This window comes from Salmo salar, chromosome ssa06, assembly GCF_905237065.1.
Source record: "Salmo salar chromosome ssa06, Ssal_v3.1, whole genome shotgun sequence".
NCBI classification, from domain to species: Eukaryota; Metazoa; Chordata; class Actinopteri; order Salmoniformes; family Salmonidae; genus Salmo; species Salmo salar.
Genome location: NC_059447.1, coordinates 14,473,310 through 14,494,522, shown reverse-complemented (window position 1 = coordinate 14,494,522; position 21,213 = coordinate 14,473,310). Strand labels below are relative to the sequence as shown.

The following is a 21,213-nucleotide window of genomic DNA, read 5'->3' as shown; positions in this document are numbered from 1 at the left end:
GTGCCTGGCTGGGCATCGGCGCAGAGGAAGGCTACGGCCTTGGAGCTGGACTGGACAACGTTGACCGTCGCTGGAGGTTCCGGACCATGGACCGTCGCAGGAGGTTCCGGACCGTGGACCGTCGCGGGAGGTTCCGGACCGTGGACCGTCGCGGGAGGTTCCGGACCGTGGACCGTCGCGGGAGGTTCCGGACCGTGGACCGTCGCGGGAGGTTCCGGACCGTGGACCGTCGCGGGAGGTTCCGGACTGGGAAACGTCGCCGGAAGCTCCGGACTGGGAAACGTCGCCGGAAGCTCCGGACTGGGAAACATCGCCGGAAGCTCTGGACTGTGAATGCGCACTGGAGGCCTAGTGCGTGGAGTCGGTACAGGGGGCACCGGACTGGTGACACACACTTCAGGACGAGTGCGAGGAGCAGGCACAGGACGTACCGGACTGGGCACACGCACTTCAGGGCTAGTGCGAGGAGCAGGCACAGGACGTACCGGACTGGGGACACGCACTTCAGGGCGAGTGTGAGGAGCAGGCACAGGACGTACCGGACTGGGGAGGCGCCCTGGAGGCCAGATGCGTGGAGCCGACACAGGTTTCACCAGACTGCTAACCGGATCTTCTGGTCGAATGTTGAGCAGAACACACTTGCACAACATCTCTCTCATCTCTTTCTCTCTTCCAACTTCTTCATTGCCTCCCTGACAGTCTCTAGCTCTTCCCGCGGCTCAGCTCCATGTGCCCCCCCCCAAAAAATCTTGTGGTTTCTGTGGCCGTGGTCTGACAACACGCTCCTCCAGAGTTTGCCATTCGGGCTCTGGCACTCTCCTCGGCTCGACCAGCCACCCCTTGTGCCCCCCCCGAAAAAAATCTTGGGGTTGTCCTTGGACTTTCTGTGGCCGTGAACCCTGGCGTCGTCGCTGTCCTCCATTATTACCTTCCATCTGCCGCCAAGGAAGGGTTTCGCATCCACCCATCACTTCTTCCCATGTCCAAAACTCCTTTACCTGGTGAACACGCTGCTTGGTCCTGGTTTGGTGGGATATTCGGTCACGGTCTTGGAAATGAGCGGACCAAGGCGCAGCGGATGTTGAGTTCCACATATTTATTACAAAGTGAAACTTTAAGCAAAAGCAAATAAATCAATAAACGAACACCGAAACATGACTACGTGGTGCACATGCACAAACACAAAACAATCAATCAATATCCCACAAAACACAGGTACATAAATATGTTCCCCACTCAGAGGCAATGATAAACAGCTGCCTCTAATTGGGAACCATATTAGCACCAACATAGAAATAGACATACTAGATCACCCCCTAGTCACACCCTGGCATATTACACCATAGAGAACCAAGGGCTCTCTATGGTCAGGGCGTGACACACACTGCACTTTAGTAGGTGGTATGCACCTTTTCAGTTTGTCTACGCACCACCGATACACTTGTAGAAGAAGAAATTGACCACTTTAAAATGGAGATAGCCCTCAGTGGCGCTATCCATGCTGTCACAGATGGTAAAACGGCAAATGGGGGTGGGCCCTCTTTGCAACTCAATGGGTGCACCATGAAATATTTTTTTAAAGTCCCAAGGCAGGAAATCAGAGCAGCACTTGATAATGTCGTGCGTGTTTGAGTTTAACAACATTGCAGTCAGTCTGCCAGAATCACTGATCTAAATAGCATCCTAAATAATTATGATTTTGTGCTTTGCCTTGGTCAAACGGATTCCCTGAAACACAGTTTTTCCCGCTAGTTTTATCGTCTTGTGACTGCAGACTTGTAGACTGACATGATAGAGTACAGCCCATACAGTTACCCACACATAGAGTCAGAAAGGGTTAGAACAGGTGTAGTCAACTCTAACCCTACGAGGTCCGGAGCCTGCTGCTTTTCTGTTCTACCTGATAATTCATTGCACAAACCTGGTGTCCCAGGTCTAAATCAGTCCCTGATTAGAGGCGAACAATGAAAAAAATGCAGTGGAACTGGCTTCGAGGTCCAGAGTTGAATTTGACGGGATTAGAACATTTCAAATGGCCCTTATAGTACGCTCCCCTCGCAAACAATGTTGATCTCTTGCTTTTCCCTCATGTTGATATCTTACAACTTTCTAGTACTGTGATACTACTGAATGCTCCCACATAGTGGACAACTGATGTTTTCCTGTCTTTGTTATAATTAATTCAAATTAGCTATATAATCTGTAGCGGGACCAGACATTGGCCCTGCTAGACTACTCTTTAAATACATCCTCCAAGTAATCACTGATCTGACATGCATGGTTGCTTACATCAGTCATGTCAAATCAGTGATTACTTCAAGGAAGGGAAGAAGGATCGTATTGCATTGTAAGATGATTCCAACAGGGCCATTTGGGCTACTCTGGGCTACTCGAACAGGGCCATTTGGGCTACTCGAACAGGGCCATTTGGACTACTCTGGGCTACTCAAACAGGGCCATTTGGACTACTCTGGGCTACTCAAACAGGGCCATTTGGGCTACTCAAACAGGGCCATTTGGGCTACTCTGGGTCTGGTATTCTACACCATTAATTTGGGCATTTTGGAAGCTGATTCATGTCCTCTTTGGAAGCAGTGAGTATGTTTGGGAGCAGTGTTGGGCAATCATTGTACTGATACACTGTTGTTAAAGACAACAGTAAACATCACAACAAAGACATATTGACGTGAAAAGCTGCCTTTATTCAGGCATCCAGATAATAATTTAAGTACCGGTATACAATATCAGATGTTTTTTTGTATAGGCTGTGTGAGTGACCAAAATTAATAGATTTCATTAAGTATTCGCTGTTGTTGATGTTGGCAATGTCACTTGGAAAAAAACTACATTTAGGTAACCAATGCTTTTTTTGGAAAACAAATAAAATATAATAAAATAAACACAAAGAAATAACTTTCTATACATTTTCACTTTTTGCCAAAACAAAGAAGTGGGAGCGGCCTCTCCTTTGCAGCTAAAGTAGAAAAGAGAGTAGTGAAAATGTTCCCGAGTCAGTCTGTGTACTGTATCGTTGTTGGTTAAGCTGTGAACCCAGGTGGGAACCAGGTCCTCCCTCTCTCCTTCTCCCTCCACCCCTCCACGGGCTTCAGGGGTCGTCGGAGGTCGCGTCAGGTTAGTACTCCCAGAGACAGGAGGGGTCCACGGTTGCAGCGTCGCCTTTCAGCGTGCCGCTGTCCCCGCGCAGGTACTTGCCGTTCTTGCCCTTGATGCCCACCCGCCCGTGCTCCAGGAACTCCAGGAAGAAGTCCTCAGGCTTGTCTCCGTCTGAGCACACCAGGCCGCTGCAGGAGACATACCAGAACTTTCCACCCACGCCTGAGTGGACAACGTTATTGTTAGTTAGAGATAAAGAGTGACATACTTGGTTTGGTGTACTTTGTAGTAATACTGATAGCACTATACCACCTTTTACTCTAAGACAGTAGAACACAATAATACTGATAGAACTATGCCGCATTTTACTCTAAGACAGTAGAACACATGCAGATAGAACATTTACACATACATGGTACATGTAGACATGCACACAATTGCAAACATGCATCCATGCAAGCACACACACACACACACTGACTTTTTATGTGGTAGGCGCCATCGCTGAAGAGCAGTGAGAAGATGTCATAGACGGATCGGTTGGCATCCAGCGTGTTGGAGCTCTTGTGATGACACACAAAACCATTCTCCCCTCGCAGGATCAACATGGGCCGATTAATAAGCTTCATCAGGAAGAGCTCATCATCACCTGCAACACAACGACAGGAAGGTAGAATAACAATAATGACAATAATAATAATGACAATAAAATTAATAATGACAATAACAATAATGACAATAAAATAACAATAATAAAATAATAACAATAATAATACATAATAATGACAATAATAATAACTATCATAAGGACAATAATAATAATAAATAATAATAATAATAACAAGAAATAATAATGACAAAATTAATAATAATTTGGTGGGTGCTTATATTTGTCCTATTTCACACATCTACAAGTGTGTTAATACGCATGTGTGAATTGGAACCCACTGGGCACAGACGTCAGTTCAACATCTATTTTTGATTTACATTTGGTTGACTAACATGAATTCAACTTGAAATCAACAAAAAATGTCACCATGACATTGAATTTAGTTTAAAAGTTGAGAAAAAAATGACAAAATACATTTACGTTGATGACTTTTTGCAAATCCAATCAGTTTTCCATGATGATTCAACGTCATCACCATGAATTTGTTTGTTGAAATGAAATGCAAACAACGTTGATTCAGCCGTTTTTTGCCCAGTGGGAAATTAGGTTTTTGCATACCCCAACTCCCCCTGACAGTGGGGTCACGGCCAGGTTAGGCTTTAATAACACATTCTTTTGACAGAAACGGACTGGCCATAGTACGGTATGGCCATAGTACGGTAGGGACATAGGGCGGTAGGGCCATAGGGCGGTAGAGACATAGGGTGGTAGAAACATAGGGCTATAGGGCGGACATAGGGCTATAGGGCGGATATAGAGGGTAGAGAAAAAGGGGTAGGGCGGTAGAGCCATAGGGCGGGTGGGACATAGGGCTATAGAGCGGACATAGGGCGGTAGAGATATAAAGGGGTAGAGACATAGGGCGGTAGAGACATAAAGGGGTAGAGACATGGGGTGGTAGAGACATAGGGCGGTAGAGACATACAGTGAGGGAAAAAAAGTATTTGATCCCCTGCTGATTTTGTACATTTGCACTGACAAAGAAATGATCAGTCTATAATTTTAATGGTAGGTTTATTTGAACAGTGAGAGACAGAATAACAACAAAAAAATCCAGAAAAACACATGTCAAAAATGTTATAAATTGATTTGCATTTTAATGAGGGAAATAAGTATTTGACCCCTCTGCAAAACATGACTTAGTACTTGGTGGCAAAACCCTTGTTGGCAATCACAGAGGTCAGACGTTTCTTGTAGTTGGCCACCAGGTTTGCACACATCTCAGGAGGGATTTTGTCCCACTCTTCTTTGCAGATCTTCTCCAAGTCATTAAGGTTTCGAGACTGAGGTTTGGCAACTCGAACCTTCAGCTCCCTCCACAGATTTTCTATGGGTTTAAGGTCTGGAGACTGGCTAGGCCACTCCAGGACCTTAATGTCCTTCTTCTTGAGCCACTCCTTTGTTGCCTTGGCGGTGTGTTTTGGGTCATTGTCATGCTGGAATACCCATCCACGACCCATTTTCAATGCCCTGGCTGAGGGAAGGAGGTTCTCACCCAAGATTTGACGGTACATGGCCCTGTCCATTGTCCCATTGATGCGGTGAAGTTGTCCTATCCCCTTAGCAGAAACACACCCCCAAAGCATAATGTTTCCACCTCCATGTCTGATGGTGGGGATGGTGTTCTTGGGGTCATAGGCAGCATTCCTCCTCCTTCAAACACGGCGAGTTGAGTTGATGCCAAAGAGCTCCATTTTGGTCTCATCTGACCACAACACTTTCACTCAGTTGTCCTCTGAATCATTCAGATGTTCATTGGCAAACTTCAGACGGGCATGTATATGTGCTTTCTTGAGCAGGGGGACCTTGCGGGCGCTGCAGGATTTCAGTCCTTCACGGCGTAGTGTGTTACCAATTGTTTTCTTGGTGACTATGGTCCCAGCTGCCTTGAGATCATTGACAAGATCCTCCAGTGTAGTTCTGGGCTGATTCCTCACCGTTCTCATGATCATTGCAACTCCACGAGGTGAGATCTTGCATGGAGCCCCAGGCCGAGGGAGATTGACAGTTCTTTTGTGTTTTTTCCATTTGCGAATAATCGCACCAACTGTTGTCACCTTCTTACCAAGCTGCTTGGTGATGGTCTTGTAGCCCATTCCAGCCTTGTGTAGGTCTACAATCTTGTCCCTGACATCCTTGGAGAGCTCTTTGGTCTTGGCCATGGTGGAGAGTTTGGAATCTGATTGACTGATTGCTTCTGTGGACAGGTGTCTTTTATACAGGTAACAAACGGAGATTAGGAGCATTCCCTTTAAGTGTGCTCCTAATCTCAGCTCGTTACCTGTATAAAAGACACCTGGGAGCCAGAAATCTTTCTGATTGAGAGGGGGTCAAATACTTATTTCCCTCATTAAAATTCAAATCAATTCATAACATTTTTGTCATGCGTTTTTCTGGATTTTTGTTGTTATTCTGTCTCTCACTGTTCAAATAAACCTACCATTAAAATTATAGACTGATCATTTCTTTGTCAGTGGGCAAAAGTACAAAATCAGCAGGGGATCAAATACTTTTTCCCCTCACTGTAGGGCGGGTGGGACGAAGGGCAGCAGAAACATAGGGCTATAGAGCAGACATAGGGCGGTAGAGACAAAGGGGTAGAGACATAGGGCGGACATAGGGCGGTAAGGACATAGGGCAGTAAGGCCATAGGGCAGTAGGGCCAAATGCCAGATGGGACTCTGGATTTTAGCCCAGTGGACCTGTCAGAATTATATTTTTTGAGCTAGTATTTTTTATTTGTATTTATTATGGATCCCCATTAGCTGCTGCCAAAGCAGCAGCTCCTCTTCCTGGGGTCCAGCAAAACTAAGGCAGTTTATACAATTTTAAAACATTACAATACATTCACAGATTTCACAAGACATTGTGTGCCCTCAGGCCCCTACTCCACCACTACCACATATCTACAGTACTAAATCCATGTGTATGTATAGTGCGTATGTTATCGTGTGTGTGCGTGTGTGTGTCTGTGCCAATGTTTGTGTTGCTTCACAGTCCCCGCTGTTCCATAAGGTGTTTTTTAATCTGTTTTTGAAATCTAATTTTACTGCTTGCGTCAGTTACTTGATGTGGAATAGAGTTCCATGCAGTCATGGCTCTATGTAGTACTGTTTGCCTCCCATAGCCTGTTCTGAACTTGGGGACTGTGAAGAGTCCTCTTGTGCCATGTCTTGTGGGGTATGCATGGGTGTCCGAGCTGTGTGCCAGTAGTTTAGACAGACAGCTCGGTGCATTCAACATGTCAATACCTCTCATAAATAAAAGTAGTGATGACATCAATCTCTCCTCCACTTTGAGCCAGGAGAGATTGACATGCATATTATTAAAATTAGCTCTGTGTACATCCAAGGTCCAGCCGTCCTGCCTTGTTCTGAGCCAATTGCAATTTTCCTAAGTCCTTTTTTGTAATGGGGCCCTAAAGGGAAAAAAATGGGCCAATGTGAGAAATTCCTGGGCTGATGTCTGGTCCCAGTCCATCCCTGTCCTTTGATCACCATTGATCTTCTATTCTTCTTCTCTTTTGTCCTCTGATCACATGCCAATTCTCTTTACACATGACGTGCTCATTCGTCCCTCAGTCGTGTTGAGCACATTCCATGTGACACATTCAACGTGATCTCTATGCTAACTGAATCACATCAGAGATTTGGATCTCGAAGCACTTACCTACGGAATCGCTGATGGCTGAAAGCTGCCCATTCTTTTTGGTGCACACGTACTTCCCATTGCTTGCCTTCAGTGCTACACTGCGGCCGAGCCACTCAATGTCAAACATTGTGTTGGCCTCCCTGTGGTTGTCCGGATAAGGGGATGAAAGAGAAGAATGAAAAGAGGGGGGGTTAAGTTGAAAATAATTTAATGGAAGGTTGTTTAAATCTAGTATAATTGTTTAAACCAAAGTGTTTTGATTTATGCGCTCATATGCGACATTACATAAAACTGTTCATATCCTCTGGTAGCAGATCTGTTTTAGTAGAGGTGTTTCCCTATCCGTTCTTCAGGCACCCTAAACTGTGGCACATATTTGTTCTATTCCAGAACAAGCTCAATAAGATTAAATTCATTTGGTTTATTCGTTGACAAGTTCAATCAGGTGTGCTTGTTCTGGCAAAACAACATCTGAATGTCCAACAGATAATGTTAGCATGTTAGCAAGAATGTCCAAAAGAATGAATTGGGAAGCCGTCTGTTGCCAACTCTGTGGTGTGCATTCTCATGACAAACTAGTGAGTATAAAATAGATCTACTTACACCTCCGTGGCTGTGGACTGGATCCCTCCGTGGGAGACCAGTGTCCAGTAGTTACCGCCGTTGGTCCTAAACATGCACTTCTTGCTCTCCTTATCAATCTCCATCTGGAAGGTCTCCATGTCTGTCTCCACATCCTGGTTGGCTGAGATGCTCACACCTATAATGATACAACACAACAAACTTTATTGATCCATTATACAGAGACAACAAAACTTTATTTATCCATTATACAGAGACAACAACAAAACTTCATTGCTCCATTATACAGAGACAACAAAACTTTATTTATCCATTATACAGAGACAACAACAAAACTTCATTGCTCCATTATACAGAGACAACAAATAAAACTTTATTGATCCATTATACCGAGACAACAACAAAGGGGAAATAAAAGAGAAAAAGACAGTTGAGAATAGAATGCCATGGCTCGGAGTCGAAGGGCATTACAATGACGATGATTACAAGCTCTTCTCACAAGCCATTTACACTCAAAGGTGATTTGTAGGAGAACCATGGACACAGCAGTGATGTGACAGCTCATTAAAGAACTGTCTGTCTCTCGTCTCTTCTCCTCTAGTGTTACACAGCTCAGGGACTCACAGCACAAAACCTGGTCAGAAGACAGTGCTATTCTTATATCCCTGGCCTTGTCTAAATGGGCTGTGTGGTTACGGGTAGGTACGCTGGTTCATGTCTTGTAGGCCGAAGCTTTAGACATCCTATTCATTTAGGATGATGAGTTCTTCCTTATAGAGCTTCTCTGAAAGCTGACTATTCTGGAGTATATCTCTCTCTTTTTAAAGGAGTAGGGCACCGACCTCCACCGACATAGATAGGATATAAAGGATCAGAAAAAACAGGGTAGGTTCACACACAAAGTCAACAGATTTATGATCCTTTTCATTTTGTGATTTTAATGGTTTTTTAAAAAAATTTTTATCTCTTGCACTTCTGTATCATCCAACTCCAAATATGAGCTCCTTCTAATCATCCACATTTCCTCCCTTGATACAAGCCCACATCTTTTTAGCCCTTCCACTCATAAGTGCACTCTGCTCCTTTTTAGTGCAGGACTGTCAGGACAGAACATTGCCAACGTGTCATGTCAAACAGTATAATAGTCCTGGGCTTCTCGGTGTGTAACTCTGCAAGTATACCCTCATGTTGTGAACAGGGAGGATATTACAGTATGCAAACACCGCTACTCCAGGACTGTGAGCTCATAAAACACACACAGTACCTAAATAAAAAATTATGAGGACATAAACACACTGCACCAACAATCTGAATGTGAATTACCGAGGCATAGCCACTGCAACCTTGTCTCAGACGAAAACGTATTAAATTTGACCAAAATCCGAGCCGTTCCATTTAGAGTGATATGTTACTTTACATTGGCCTACAATGTAATAGCGGCCATACAATATAACATAATATGAATTGTAGGACGTATAGTATCCTACGTCTTGATCGCACCAGTTTGCTTTAACCCGTTTAGTACAGTATGATATATTATCTTCAACTGCTGTAGTATGATATTAGGGTTAGGAGTTGGGTTATAGGGTTAAGGGTTATGGTTAGTTAACATGCTAAGTAGTTACAAAGTAACTAAAATGTTGTAAGTAGTTGCAAAGTTGCTAAAATGCTAAAGTTGTCTGTGATAAGATTCAAACACACAACATTTGGGTTGCTAGATGTTGGTGTAATACACCCACCCATCCACCCCAACCAATCACCCTCCTTTCGTTTTTGCCTTAAGTAACCTACTGTCACCACAAACGTATCATATGATACTAATATGAGTGTATCGGATTTACATGGGCCAATGTAATGTAACCTAATGTAAAGCAACATATCATACTAAATGGAGTGGCACAGATTTTAGTCAAATACAGTGCATTTGCATAAGTATTCAGACCCTTTATTCAGTACTTTGTTGAAGCACCTTTGGCAGAGATTACAGCCTTGAGTCTTCTTGGGTATGACGCTACAAGCTTGGCCAACCTGTATTTTGGGAGTTTGTCCCATTCTTCTTTGCAGATCCTCTCAAGCTCTGTTAGGATGGATTTGAGGCGTCGCTGCACAGCTATTTTCAGGTATCTCCAGAGATGTTCGATCGAGTTCAAGTCCGGGCTCTGGCTGGGCCACTCAAAGACAGTCAGAGACTTGTCCCGAAGCCACTCCTGCGCTGTCTTGGCTGTGTGCTTAGGGTTGTGGTCCTGTTGGAAGGTGAACCTTCACCCCAGTCTGACATCCTGAGCGCTATGGAGCAGGTTTTTAATGAAGGATCTTTCTGTACCTTGCTTTGTTCATATTTCCCTCAACCCTGAATAGTCTCCCAACCCCTGCCGCTGAAAAACATCCCCACAGCATGATGCTACCACCACCATACTTCACTTTAGGGATTTGCAAGGTTTCCTCCAGATGTGACGCTTGATATTCAGGGCAAAGAGTTCAGGTGCCTTTTGGCAAACTCCAAGCGGGCTGTCATGTGCCTTTTACTGAGGAGTGGCTACCACAAAGGCCTGATTGGTGGAGTGTTGCAAAGATGGTTGTCCTTCTGGAAGGTTCTCCCATCTCCACAGAGGAACTCTGGAGCTCAATGACCGAGGCCCTTCTCCCATGATTGTTCAGTTTGGCCAGGCGGCCAGCTCTAGGAAGAGTCTTTGTGGTTCCAAACTCCTTCCATTTAAGAATGATGGAGGCCACTGTGTCCTTGGGGACCTTCAATGCTGCAGACATTTTTTGGTGCCCTTCCCCAGATCTGTGCCTCAACACAATCCTGTCTTGGAGCTCTATGGACAATTCCTTTGACATGGCTTGGTTTTTGCTCTGATATGCACTGTCAACTGTGGGACCTTATATAGGCGGGTGTGTGCCTTTCCAAATCATGTCCAATCAGTTGAATTTATCACAGGTGGACTCCAAACAAGTTGTAGAAACATCTCACGGGTGATGAATGGTAACAGGATGCACCTGAGCTCAATTTTGAGGATCATAGCAAAGGCTCTGAAAACTTAAGTAAATAAGGTGTCAAATATTGTTGTTTCAAACATTTGCAAAATGTCTAAAAACCTGTTTCCACTTGCCATTATGGGTTATTGTGTGTAGATTGATGAGGATTTTTATTTATTTAATCCATTTAGGAAATGTTTTTTAAATGTTTTATTTAACCTTTATTTAACTAGGCAAGTCAGTTAAGAACAAATTCTTATTTACAATGACGGCCTACCCCAGGCCAAACCCTAAACCGGACAATGTTGGGCCAATTGTGCGCCGCCCTATGGGACTCCCAATCATGGCTGGTTGTGATACAGCCTGGAATCAAACCAGTGTCTGTAGTGACACCTCTAGCACTGAGATGCAGTGCCTTAGACGGCTGCACCACTCGGGAGCCCCACTGGTTGTAATAAGGTTGTAACATAATAAAATGTGGAAAAAGTAAAGGGTTATGAATACTTTCCAAATGCACTTGTATAATACTTTTTGCTCTGAGACCAGGCTGGATCACTATAGCGTTCAGCTGTATAATATTTTATAGGTTTAGGGTTCAGCTGTATAGTGTGTTATTGGTTTTGAGTTCAGCTGCATCATGTGTTATTGGTTTTGGGTTGAGCTGTATAATATTTTATAGGTTTTGGGTTCAGCTGTATAGTTTGTTATTGGTTTTGGGTTCAGCTGTATCATGTGTTATTGGTTTTGGGTTCAGCTGTATCGTGTGTTATTGGTTGTGGGTTCAGCTGTATAGTGTGTTATTGGTTGTGGGTTCAGCTGTATAGTTTGTTATTGGTTGTGGGTTCAGCTGTATAGTTTGTTATTAGTTTTTGGTTCAGCTGTATCGTGTGTTATTGGTTTTGGGTTCAGCTGTATCGTGTGTTATTGGTTTTGGGTTCAGCTGTATCGTGTGTTATTGGTTGTAGGTTCAGCTGTATCGTGTGTTATTAGTTTTGGGTTCAGCTGTATCGTGTGTTATTAGTTTTGGGTTCAGCTGTATTGTGTGTTATTGGTTTTGGGTTCAGCTGTATCGTGTGTTATTGGTTTTGGGTTCAGCTGTATCGTGTGTTATTGGTTTTGGGTTCAGCTGTATCGTGTGTTATTGGTTGTAGGTTCAGCTGTATAGTGTGTTATTGGTTTTGGGTTCAGCTGCATTGTGTGTTATTGGTTGTGGGTTCAGCTGTATCGTGTGTTATTGGTTTTGGGTTCAGCTGTATAGTTTGTTATTGGTTTTGGGTTCAGCTGTATTGTGTGTTATTGGTTTTGGGTTCAGCTGTATCGTGTGTTATTGGTTTTGGGTTCAGCTGTATTGTGTGTTATTGGTTTTGGGTTCAGCTGTATTGTGTCTTATTGGTTTTGGGTTCAGCTGTATTGTGTGTTATTGGTTGTGGGTTCAGCTGTATTGTGTGTTATTGGTTTGGGGTTCAGCTGTATCGTGTGTTATTGGTTGTAGGTTCAGCTGTATCGTGTGTTATTGGTTTTGGTGCAAGAAAAGGGGCAGGAGTTTTTCCTGACTATGTGACCTGGCCAGGAAAAACTCTGGGCCCTAGGAATAGCCCAAAACTCTGGGCCATAGGTATAGCCTAAAACTCTGGGCCATAGATATAGCCTAAAACTCTGGGCCCTAGGTATAGCCTAAAACTAGGACCAAGAGTTATCTTCTAATTAGGTAATCTGGACAGGAAAAACTCCTGGCCTCTATACACAGCATGCATTTCCCCCTGATTTGGGATCTCCCTGAAGTTTGAACGTCATGCAAACCAAAGAGGAAGTCCCTGGAGGTGAGAGTACCAGGGTGGTGTTCATTAGGCACTAAACGGGATAAAACTGAATGAAACATTGCATTGCATGCCCTAAGGAACACGACCATAGGAGAGGTGGTGTGAGAGTTGACCTTGGCACCGCCTTGCCCCGAGGTATCCCGCTGCTCGGATGAGCCTGTCATTTGCACGTCCTGTCTTATCCTGCCAGTTTATCTCACACAGCAGATTACACGTGTCCCGAGGTGACCGCAAGTTGTGACACTTACATTGTGATAAAAAATGATTAAATGAACATGTCTGGTTGTGTTGTGACAGATGAAGTAGTGCACATGGGGGATTAGGTTCTGGGTGCCAAGATGACATGTTGGGTAACACATGTACTGTAGGCCTATGTACAGCGCCTTCAGAACTTATTCACATCCCTCAACATATTCCACAATTTGTTATGTTACAGCCTGAATTTGAAATGCATTAAACATTTTCTCACCCATCTACACACAATACCCCATAATGGCTAAGTGAAAACATATTTTTGGACATTTTTGAAAATTTACTGAAAATGAAATACAGAAATATCTAATTTACATAAGTATTCACACCCCTGAGTCAATTCTTTGTAGAAGCATCGATTACAGCTGTGAGGCTTTCTGAGTAAGTCTCTAAGTGCTTTCCACACCTGGATTGTGCAACATTTTTTATTTCACCTTTATTTAACCAGGTAGGCCAGTTGAGAACAAGTTCTCATTTACAACTGTGACCTGGCCAAGATAAAGCATAGCAGTGCGACAAAAATAACAACACAGAGTTACACATCAACAAATGTACAGTCAATAACACAAAATAAAATAAAAATAGAAAGATCTATGTACAGTGTGTGCAAATGTAGAAGAGTAGGGAGGTAGGCAATAAATATGCCATAGAGGTGAAAATAACTACAATTTAGCATTAATACTGGAGTGATATATGTGCAGATGATGATGTGCAAGAAGAGATACTGGGGTTCATCTCCTAGTGTCAGGTGGAAAGCACTCTAAGCCAGGTTTTCCCCTAGGATTTTGCCTGTGCTTAGCTCCATTCCGTTTGTTTTCATCCTGAAAAACTCCCCAGTTCTTAACGATTACAAGCATACCCATAACATGATGCAGCCACCAATATGCTTCAAAATATGGAGAGTGATACTCCGTAATGTGTTGTATTGGATTTGCCCCAAATATTTTTGTACTCAGGCAAAAAATGTATTGCCATATTTTCTTGGCAGTATAACTTTAGTGCCTTGTTGCAAAAAGGATGCAACAAGAGTGTAGTTATGTGACTTGTTCAGCATATTTTTAATCCTAAACTTATTTAGGTTTGCCATGACAAAGGGGTTCAATACTTATTGACTCAAGACATTTCAGCGTTTAATTTTTTATTAATTTGTAAACATTTCGAAAAACATAATTCCACTTTGGCATTATGGGGTATTGTGTGTAGGTCACTGACAAAAAATCTCAATATAATCAATTTTAAATTGTGCCTGTAACACAACAAAATGTGGAAAAAGTCAGGGGGAGTGAATACCTTCTGAAGGCACTGTATGTATGTGTTTGCCAGTGTCCCCTCAGTTCCTTCAGATGTTTCCAGACCTGGGTTCAAATCATATCTGTTTGAAAGCTTTTAAATGCTTTGAGTGTTTGATTGAGTCTGCCTTGAGTGCCAGATGGGCAGGGTTTGTACTTTTGCTTAAGCTTAATCAAGCGCAGCCCAAAGTATTTGATAGAAAATACATACTGAATCCAGCTCTTGCTTTTCACCACTGACCCCTCACTCCACCCATAGTGGTGTAATATCACTGTGTAATATAATTATCTCCCCCATGTGGTACTGTAGGGAAGCACAGCTACTGCAAAAGTTCTAGAAATACTCAAATGAAGGACTGGAAATATATTTGGAGAAACCTGATGCGACCAAATAACTGTTGGGAATGGCCTATCATCCAAAAGGCATAGATATTGACTGAGGATACAAATATGTTTGAAAAGCACAGCATTCAGAATAGATAACAAGTAAGCACCAATGACATCATTAAAGATGCACTCCAGGATCTAAAGCACAATAAAATCATAACATATCATACGAATTTCACAATGTACAGTTGAAGACGGAAGTTTACATACATTTAGGTTGGAGTCATTAAAACTCGTTTTCAACCACTCCACAAATTTCTTGTTAACGAACTATAGTTTTGGCAAGTCGGTTAGGACATCTACTTTGTGCATGACACAAGTAATTTTTCCAAGAATTGTTTACAGACAGATTATTTCACTTAAAATTCACTGTATCACAATTCCAGTGGGTCAGAAGTTTACATACACTAAGTTGACTGCCTTTAAACAGCTTGGAAAATTCCAGAAAATGATGTCATGGCTTTAGAAGCTTCTGATAGGCTAAGTGACATCATTTGAGTCAATTGGAGGTGAACCTGTGGATGTATTTCAAGGCCTACCTTCAAACTCAGTGCCTCTGCTTGACATCATGGGAAAATCAGAAGATCAGCCAAGACCTCAGAAAAATAATTGCAGACCTCCACAAGTCTGGTTCATCCTTGGGAGCAATTTCCAAACGCCTGAAGGTACAACATTCATCTGTACAAATAATAGCACGCAAGTATAAACACCATGGGACCATGTAGCCGTCATACCGGTCAGGAAGGAGACGCACTCTGTCCCCTTAGAGTTTAACGTACTTTGGTGCGAAAAGTGCAAATCAATCCCAGAACAACAGCAAAGGACCGTGTGAAGATGCTGGAGGAAACAGGTACAAAAGTATCTATATCCACAGTAAAACAAGTCCTATATCGACATAACCCGAAAGGCCACTCAGCAAGGAAGTAGCCATTGCTCCAAAACTGCCATTAAAAAAGCCAGACTACGGTTTGCAATTGCACATGGGGACAAAGATCATACTTTTTGGAGAAATGTCCTTTGGTCTGATGAAACAAAAATATAACTATTTGGCCATAATGACCATTGTTATGTTTGGAGGAAAACGGGGGAGGCTTGCAAGCCGAAGAACACCATCCCAACCGTGAAGCACGGGGGTGGCAGCATCATGTTGTGGGAGTGCTTTGCTGCAGGAGGGACTGGTGCACTTCACAAAATAGATGGCATCATGAGGCAGGAAAATTATGTGGATATATTGAAGCAACATCTCAAGACATCAGTCAGGAAGTTCAAGCTTGGTCGCAAGCATACTTCCAAAGTTGTGGCAAAAGGGCTTAAGGACAACAAAGTCAAGGTACTGGAGTGGCCATCACAAAGCCTTGACCTCAATCATATAGATCATTTGTGGGCAGAACTGAAAAGGTGTGTGTGAGCAAGGAGGCCTACAAACCTGACTCCGTTACACCAGCTCTGTCTGAAGGAATGGGCCAAAACTCATCCAACTTATTGTGGGAAGCTTGTGGAAGGCTAACCCAAAACGTTTGACCCAAGTTAAACAATTTAAAGGCAATGCTACCAAATACTAATTGAGTGTATGCAAACTTCTGACCCACTTGGAATGTGACGAAATAAATAAAAACTGAAATAAATCACTTTATTATTATTCTGACATTTCACATTCTTAAAATAAAGTGGTGATCCTAACTAACCTAAGACAGGGAATTTTTGACTGAATACTTTCCGAATGCACTGTATATAGCAGATCGTGTCTGCTGGAGTTCAAATTAGATACCACAGAAATATCCCTCAACCTTTCTCTTAAGCCTGTTACCACCCTAATCCCATACACACACCCCTCCACCCATCCTGCTCATTCGCCTGCTGTAATTCCCTCGGTGGTGCAATGCAAATCTGCACCACAGGGCCCACTAAGCAGCTTTCTGGTGCCTGCCTCGTTCCTAAAGCAAATGTCGGGGGAGAGGAGACACCAGTGGTGTATTCATTAGTGTAGCAAAACGAAAATGAGATTTTCTTAGTGGACAAGTTCAGGTTAGTCTCTCCCAGTTTCGTCCCGTTTGCTTCAGTCTGTTTCCTAGTGAATACACCCCAGGCAAAGTCCCTGGATTCGAACCAGGGACTGTGCAAGAGGCTACCAGGGACTCTAGCCTCTTGCCCGCCTCTTGCACTGAGATGCAGTGCCTTAGACCGCTGCACTATTTCATATTTGTTTTGTTGATCTGTAAAATCATCCGTATTTTGACCAAATCGTAAGAACATAGCATACCAGGGGAGGCCTGTGCAGGGGAGGGAGGGAAGAATGCATCTCCCTACAAAAAATCATCTTGGTACTTGTAGGTTATGTCATTGTGAATGTAGCTGTGGCAGGGTGATACCCTCACTGAATGACACCTTACTAGTCGTTGATTGGAACTTCATCCAAACCTGTGACCAGAAACAGCCAAAGTCCCTTCAGTCTCTTTGTAACCTGTCCTCCATGCCTGCTGGCCTGTCTCTGAGTATGTCACTGTCAGCAGAGGCAATCTCTCCACCTTCGGTCCTCTCTCAGGGAAAGCCTCTGCCGAGAGCTACTGATGGGTGTAGGTTACTGATCAGTCTGACCAGTTCTCCTATTTTAACTGCTCTTTCACTGCCTGTCCAGACTAATAGATGACTTCCTGTACCTGCCACAATCAAACAACCTCAGCCCCCATTACAATTACAACCACTCACTCTCCTCACTCTCACTCCACAGATAAAGCATCTGGTAGTTTCAGTTTGATAATAGAATGGTTGTGATACTGAAATGCCCATTGATGGGAATTAGTTGATAGCACCAGCAGGACCCCTCTGCCTCCCTGGAGTCATCGGCCTGCACTCTCCCTAATCTCTTCTATGGGACACACAGTGGAAATGACAAAGCCCATTACCATGATGACCCGGATGACACGCGTAATGGCGCCCAATGGCTGACTGACCATATGCACCGTGCAGAGCGAGGAGAGGGGAGACAAGCATGGCTGCCCTTCAGTTGTACCGTACTTGACACTTGTCACATGGTTTCACAATGTTCTTTCTGAACATTTCCAGAAGAGAGTCTCTGACAATCTTTTTGGATCCCCTAATTGATGACTATATTTCTGATTCTCGTTGAGTAGAGAACCTTCCCCAATGTGGGCTAGCATTCCTAGTGGGCTGCTACACTGCATGCTTACTGTATTTTGAGATATGTCTCAATGCTCACTCAATTGAGTGAATGGTTTCTGAAAATGACAAATATGACTGAACTGAGCCTACCTGTGATTAGAATTCAATATACTGCCTGCTATTGACAGACAGACCCACAGGCTTCACTAAGGGAGTAGAGCAGTGGAGGCTGATTTTTATTTATTTTACCTTTATTTAACTAGGCAAGTCAATTAAGAACAAATTCTTATTTCTATGACAGCCTAGGAACAGTTTCAGACTAAATGGAACTGCCTTGTTCAGGGGCAGAATGACAGATTTGTACCTTGTCAGCTCGGGGATTCAATCTTGCAACCTTTCGGTTACGAGTCCAACACTCTAACCACTAGGCTACGCTGCCGATGAGGGGAGGACAGCTCATAATAATGTCTGGAATGGAGTCAATGGAATGGTATCAAACACGTGGTTTCTATGTGGTTGATACCATTCCATTGACTCCATTCCAGCCATTACTATGAGCCGTCCTCTCCTCAGCCGTCTCCACTGGAGTAGAGCAGCACACAAGACCATGCCATCATCCTGTCGCGCCGAGACACATTTTCTGATTCTAATTGTTGAGATGTGAGGAGTCTTTCAACAGCATTAACTTTTCATCTAATTGCTAAGGAGTGTAACTAAAAACAAAGTGAGCTTCAGCACTGAGCTAACTAATGGGGATTATATTGGACTGCCATTTGTTGTGATAGAACCAACCAACCTCTACAGGGAAATTATGCAAACATGAACATTTTCCTACTTTGAATTTCTTGACGTCAACTATAACGCAAGTGTGGATTTGCAGGTCATTTACACTGGAGGTTGATCGTGCTGAGCACAGTACAATAAGACATTATTTTCTGAACAAAATGGATTTGTACTCTACTCTTCTCAGAGCAGTGTGTTTAATGTAATGTCAGGTTTTTAGCAATTACAAGCGTCGAACAAAAAATAAAATACTTTCAAAAGTTCAGCAATTCTAAAGCTCCCTGAGAATGTCACTTGTTTTTTCCCCAATGGGTTCACAGCTGGCCTACCTACTCTATTTTCTCCACCCCTTTCTTTTCTCAAAATAGAGCAGGCAGAACCTCCCTGGTTAGTCCATTTCCAGACTAAATGGAAAATAGAAATCAGTGTAGAACATTAGTTTCCTCAGTTCTGGGTGGATTCCAAGGAAAGAATAGCAGGTCAATTTGATAGCAATCTCCTGGAAACACTACAGTGAGCCTAATGGGGTTCTGCTGACATTATTCTTTTCAATTCTTCTGCAGCTAGATGTGCACCTTCACAGAGGATATTGAATGTATCAGCCAAGACATTTCCAACCCAAAATATTGTCCAAACATCAAATTAGTTCACATTTTTCATCTCAGTAGAGACTATACAAAAACACTTAAATAATGGGCATTATAGCAATAAATATATACATTGGCTGGATAATTACCTTGTTTGACGGAGACAAATCTTTTGTTGGCTGCCTGGAAAATGACTTGTGGGTGGCTCTCCTCTAGATCAAACAGCTCATCCTTGCCAGGCTTGGAGCACCTGCCTGAGCGTAGCGTGCCGGTTGGGCCCATGGGCGTCAGGTACTTCCCATCGCAGTCCTTGAAGGCCAGCTTGCCCGACTTGAGCTCCAGGGTGAAGCTGGTGGTGGGGGTGTTCTCTTTGACCAGCTTCCCATCGTTGCTGAGGAAGCGGCTGTCGCACGTCTTCAGGAAGTACTTTCCTTCCAGGTAGACCAGGGTGACCAGGGAGTCCGAGCCCCAGGGGATGTTGCTGTCCACCGAGATCTCTCCTTCCCGGGCGAACAGGTGGGCGTAGCGTTTGCGCGCCACGCTGAGCAGGCTAGCTTGCGGGTGGAGGGCCAGGTGGACGGCCCACAGCTCGGGCTCCCCGATGGCCTGGGCGAAGCAGGACAGGTAGTCAGCCGAGCCTCCGAAGAAGCGCAGGTATGTCTCCGACTGCAGCGCCCAGCGGCCGTCCGACTGGGCCACGATCAGGAAGCGGCAGCCAGGCGAGTCAGGCTGCTCTGCCCCGCAGCTCACCTTACCATCCTTGTCGGAGGCCAGGTAGCGGCCCAGGTGGCTGCGAAGGAACACTACCTGGGTGTCCTGGTCCTCTTGCTCCAGAGTCCAGATCTGCTTCTTCTTCATGCTGGAGGCCGAGGCGTTCACCTTGAAGCCGAAGGCCTCGGCCGTTAGGTAACGGCTCTCGTGGTTGATGAGACCAAACTGCAGCTTCAAGGCTTTGTTAATTCCATTCGTGGGCATCGTCGATCCGTTGTCCATAGACACACACACACACACGCAGAGGTCTGGAGTGGAAAGCTTAAGGATGAACGAGGGGGAGGGTAGAGGGGGAAGTGTGCCCCTTTCTCTTCTCTCCAGGCGCAAAATTTCCCTGCTTTAACAACCTCCCTCAGTCTAAATGCTTGACTTCCCTCTCTCTCTCTCTTCCCCCAGAGGGGTTGCACAGGCGCTTGCTCTCTGTTACCTAATCAGCCGGGATTAAAATCAGGAGGACACAGGAGCTCAATCCAACGAGGCGCTGACGTCACATACTAGTAAACCCACCTCTCTCTCTCCTCTTGCCTTCATTCTCTTCTTACACATACACTTTATCTCACGCTATGTTTCATCTCATCTCCCCCCTTTTTTAATTTCACACTCTCTCTATCACTCACAATGACACTCTCATTTGTCAGCCTTGTATCTTCAGGCTGGCTCTCCATCACATAGTCAGGCCGTATATACTGGAAACACATCCAGTATGAGGATTACCCCAGCACTGATCTCCTGGTGAGCCACAGCCTAATTGGAAAACGTCCAGTCGAGTAAAGGTGCTCTTCGTCTCCCTCTCTCTCTTCAGATTCTCATCTCTTTCCTTTCCCTTGCTAAAACAGGTTTTTATCTGATAGATTGGGTTTTACGGGGACAATGTATTGTACAATAGTCACCATTTGAATCGCCAGATTTCCCTAATTCAAATAAGCTTTCTCTTGTGTACACACAATGTTAACAGGAGGGGATTTGAATATGTCCACAAAGCCCTTTTTCACTTCTTTCCTTTCTTCCTTTTGTTTAAATGAACTGGGAGAGCGTGCCTTGAGTCAAACTATGCCTTGAGTTGACTTGATTGATAAACTTGAATGTACAGTACAGTTCCATAATTTATCAGGTTCAAGAGTGTGAGTCATTTACTGACCAAAGCAGAACATTGTTTGGTCTAACACCCATAAACTACTGCAGGAGATTCAAGAGAACAAGATTTAAAC

General features: G+C 44.0%; 1 protein-coding gene across 1 annotated transcript; it reads right to left on the bottom strand.

Moving 5' to 3' along the window:
* Nucleotides 1-478: 478 nt before the first annotated feature.
* LOC106606202 (fascin-2) lies at nt 479-20,493 on the bottom strand. Its single transcript, XM_045719825.1, has 5 exons — nt 19,384-20,493; nt 8,039-8,195; nt 7,454-7,575; nt 3,596-3,763; nt 479-3,336 (listed from the first exon to the last, which is right to left on the bottom strand). The coding sequence occupies exons 1-5, from the start codon at nt 20,225-20,227 to the stop codon at nt 3,134-3,136; spliced, it is 1,494 nt and encodes a 497-aa protein (XP_045575781.1). The 5' UTR covers nt 20,228-20,493; the 3' UTR covers nt 479-3,133.
* Nucleotides 20,494-21,213: the final 720 nt, after the last annotated feature.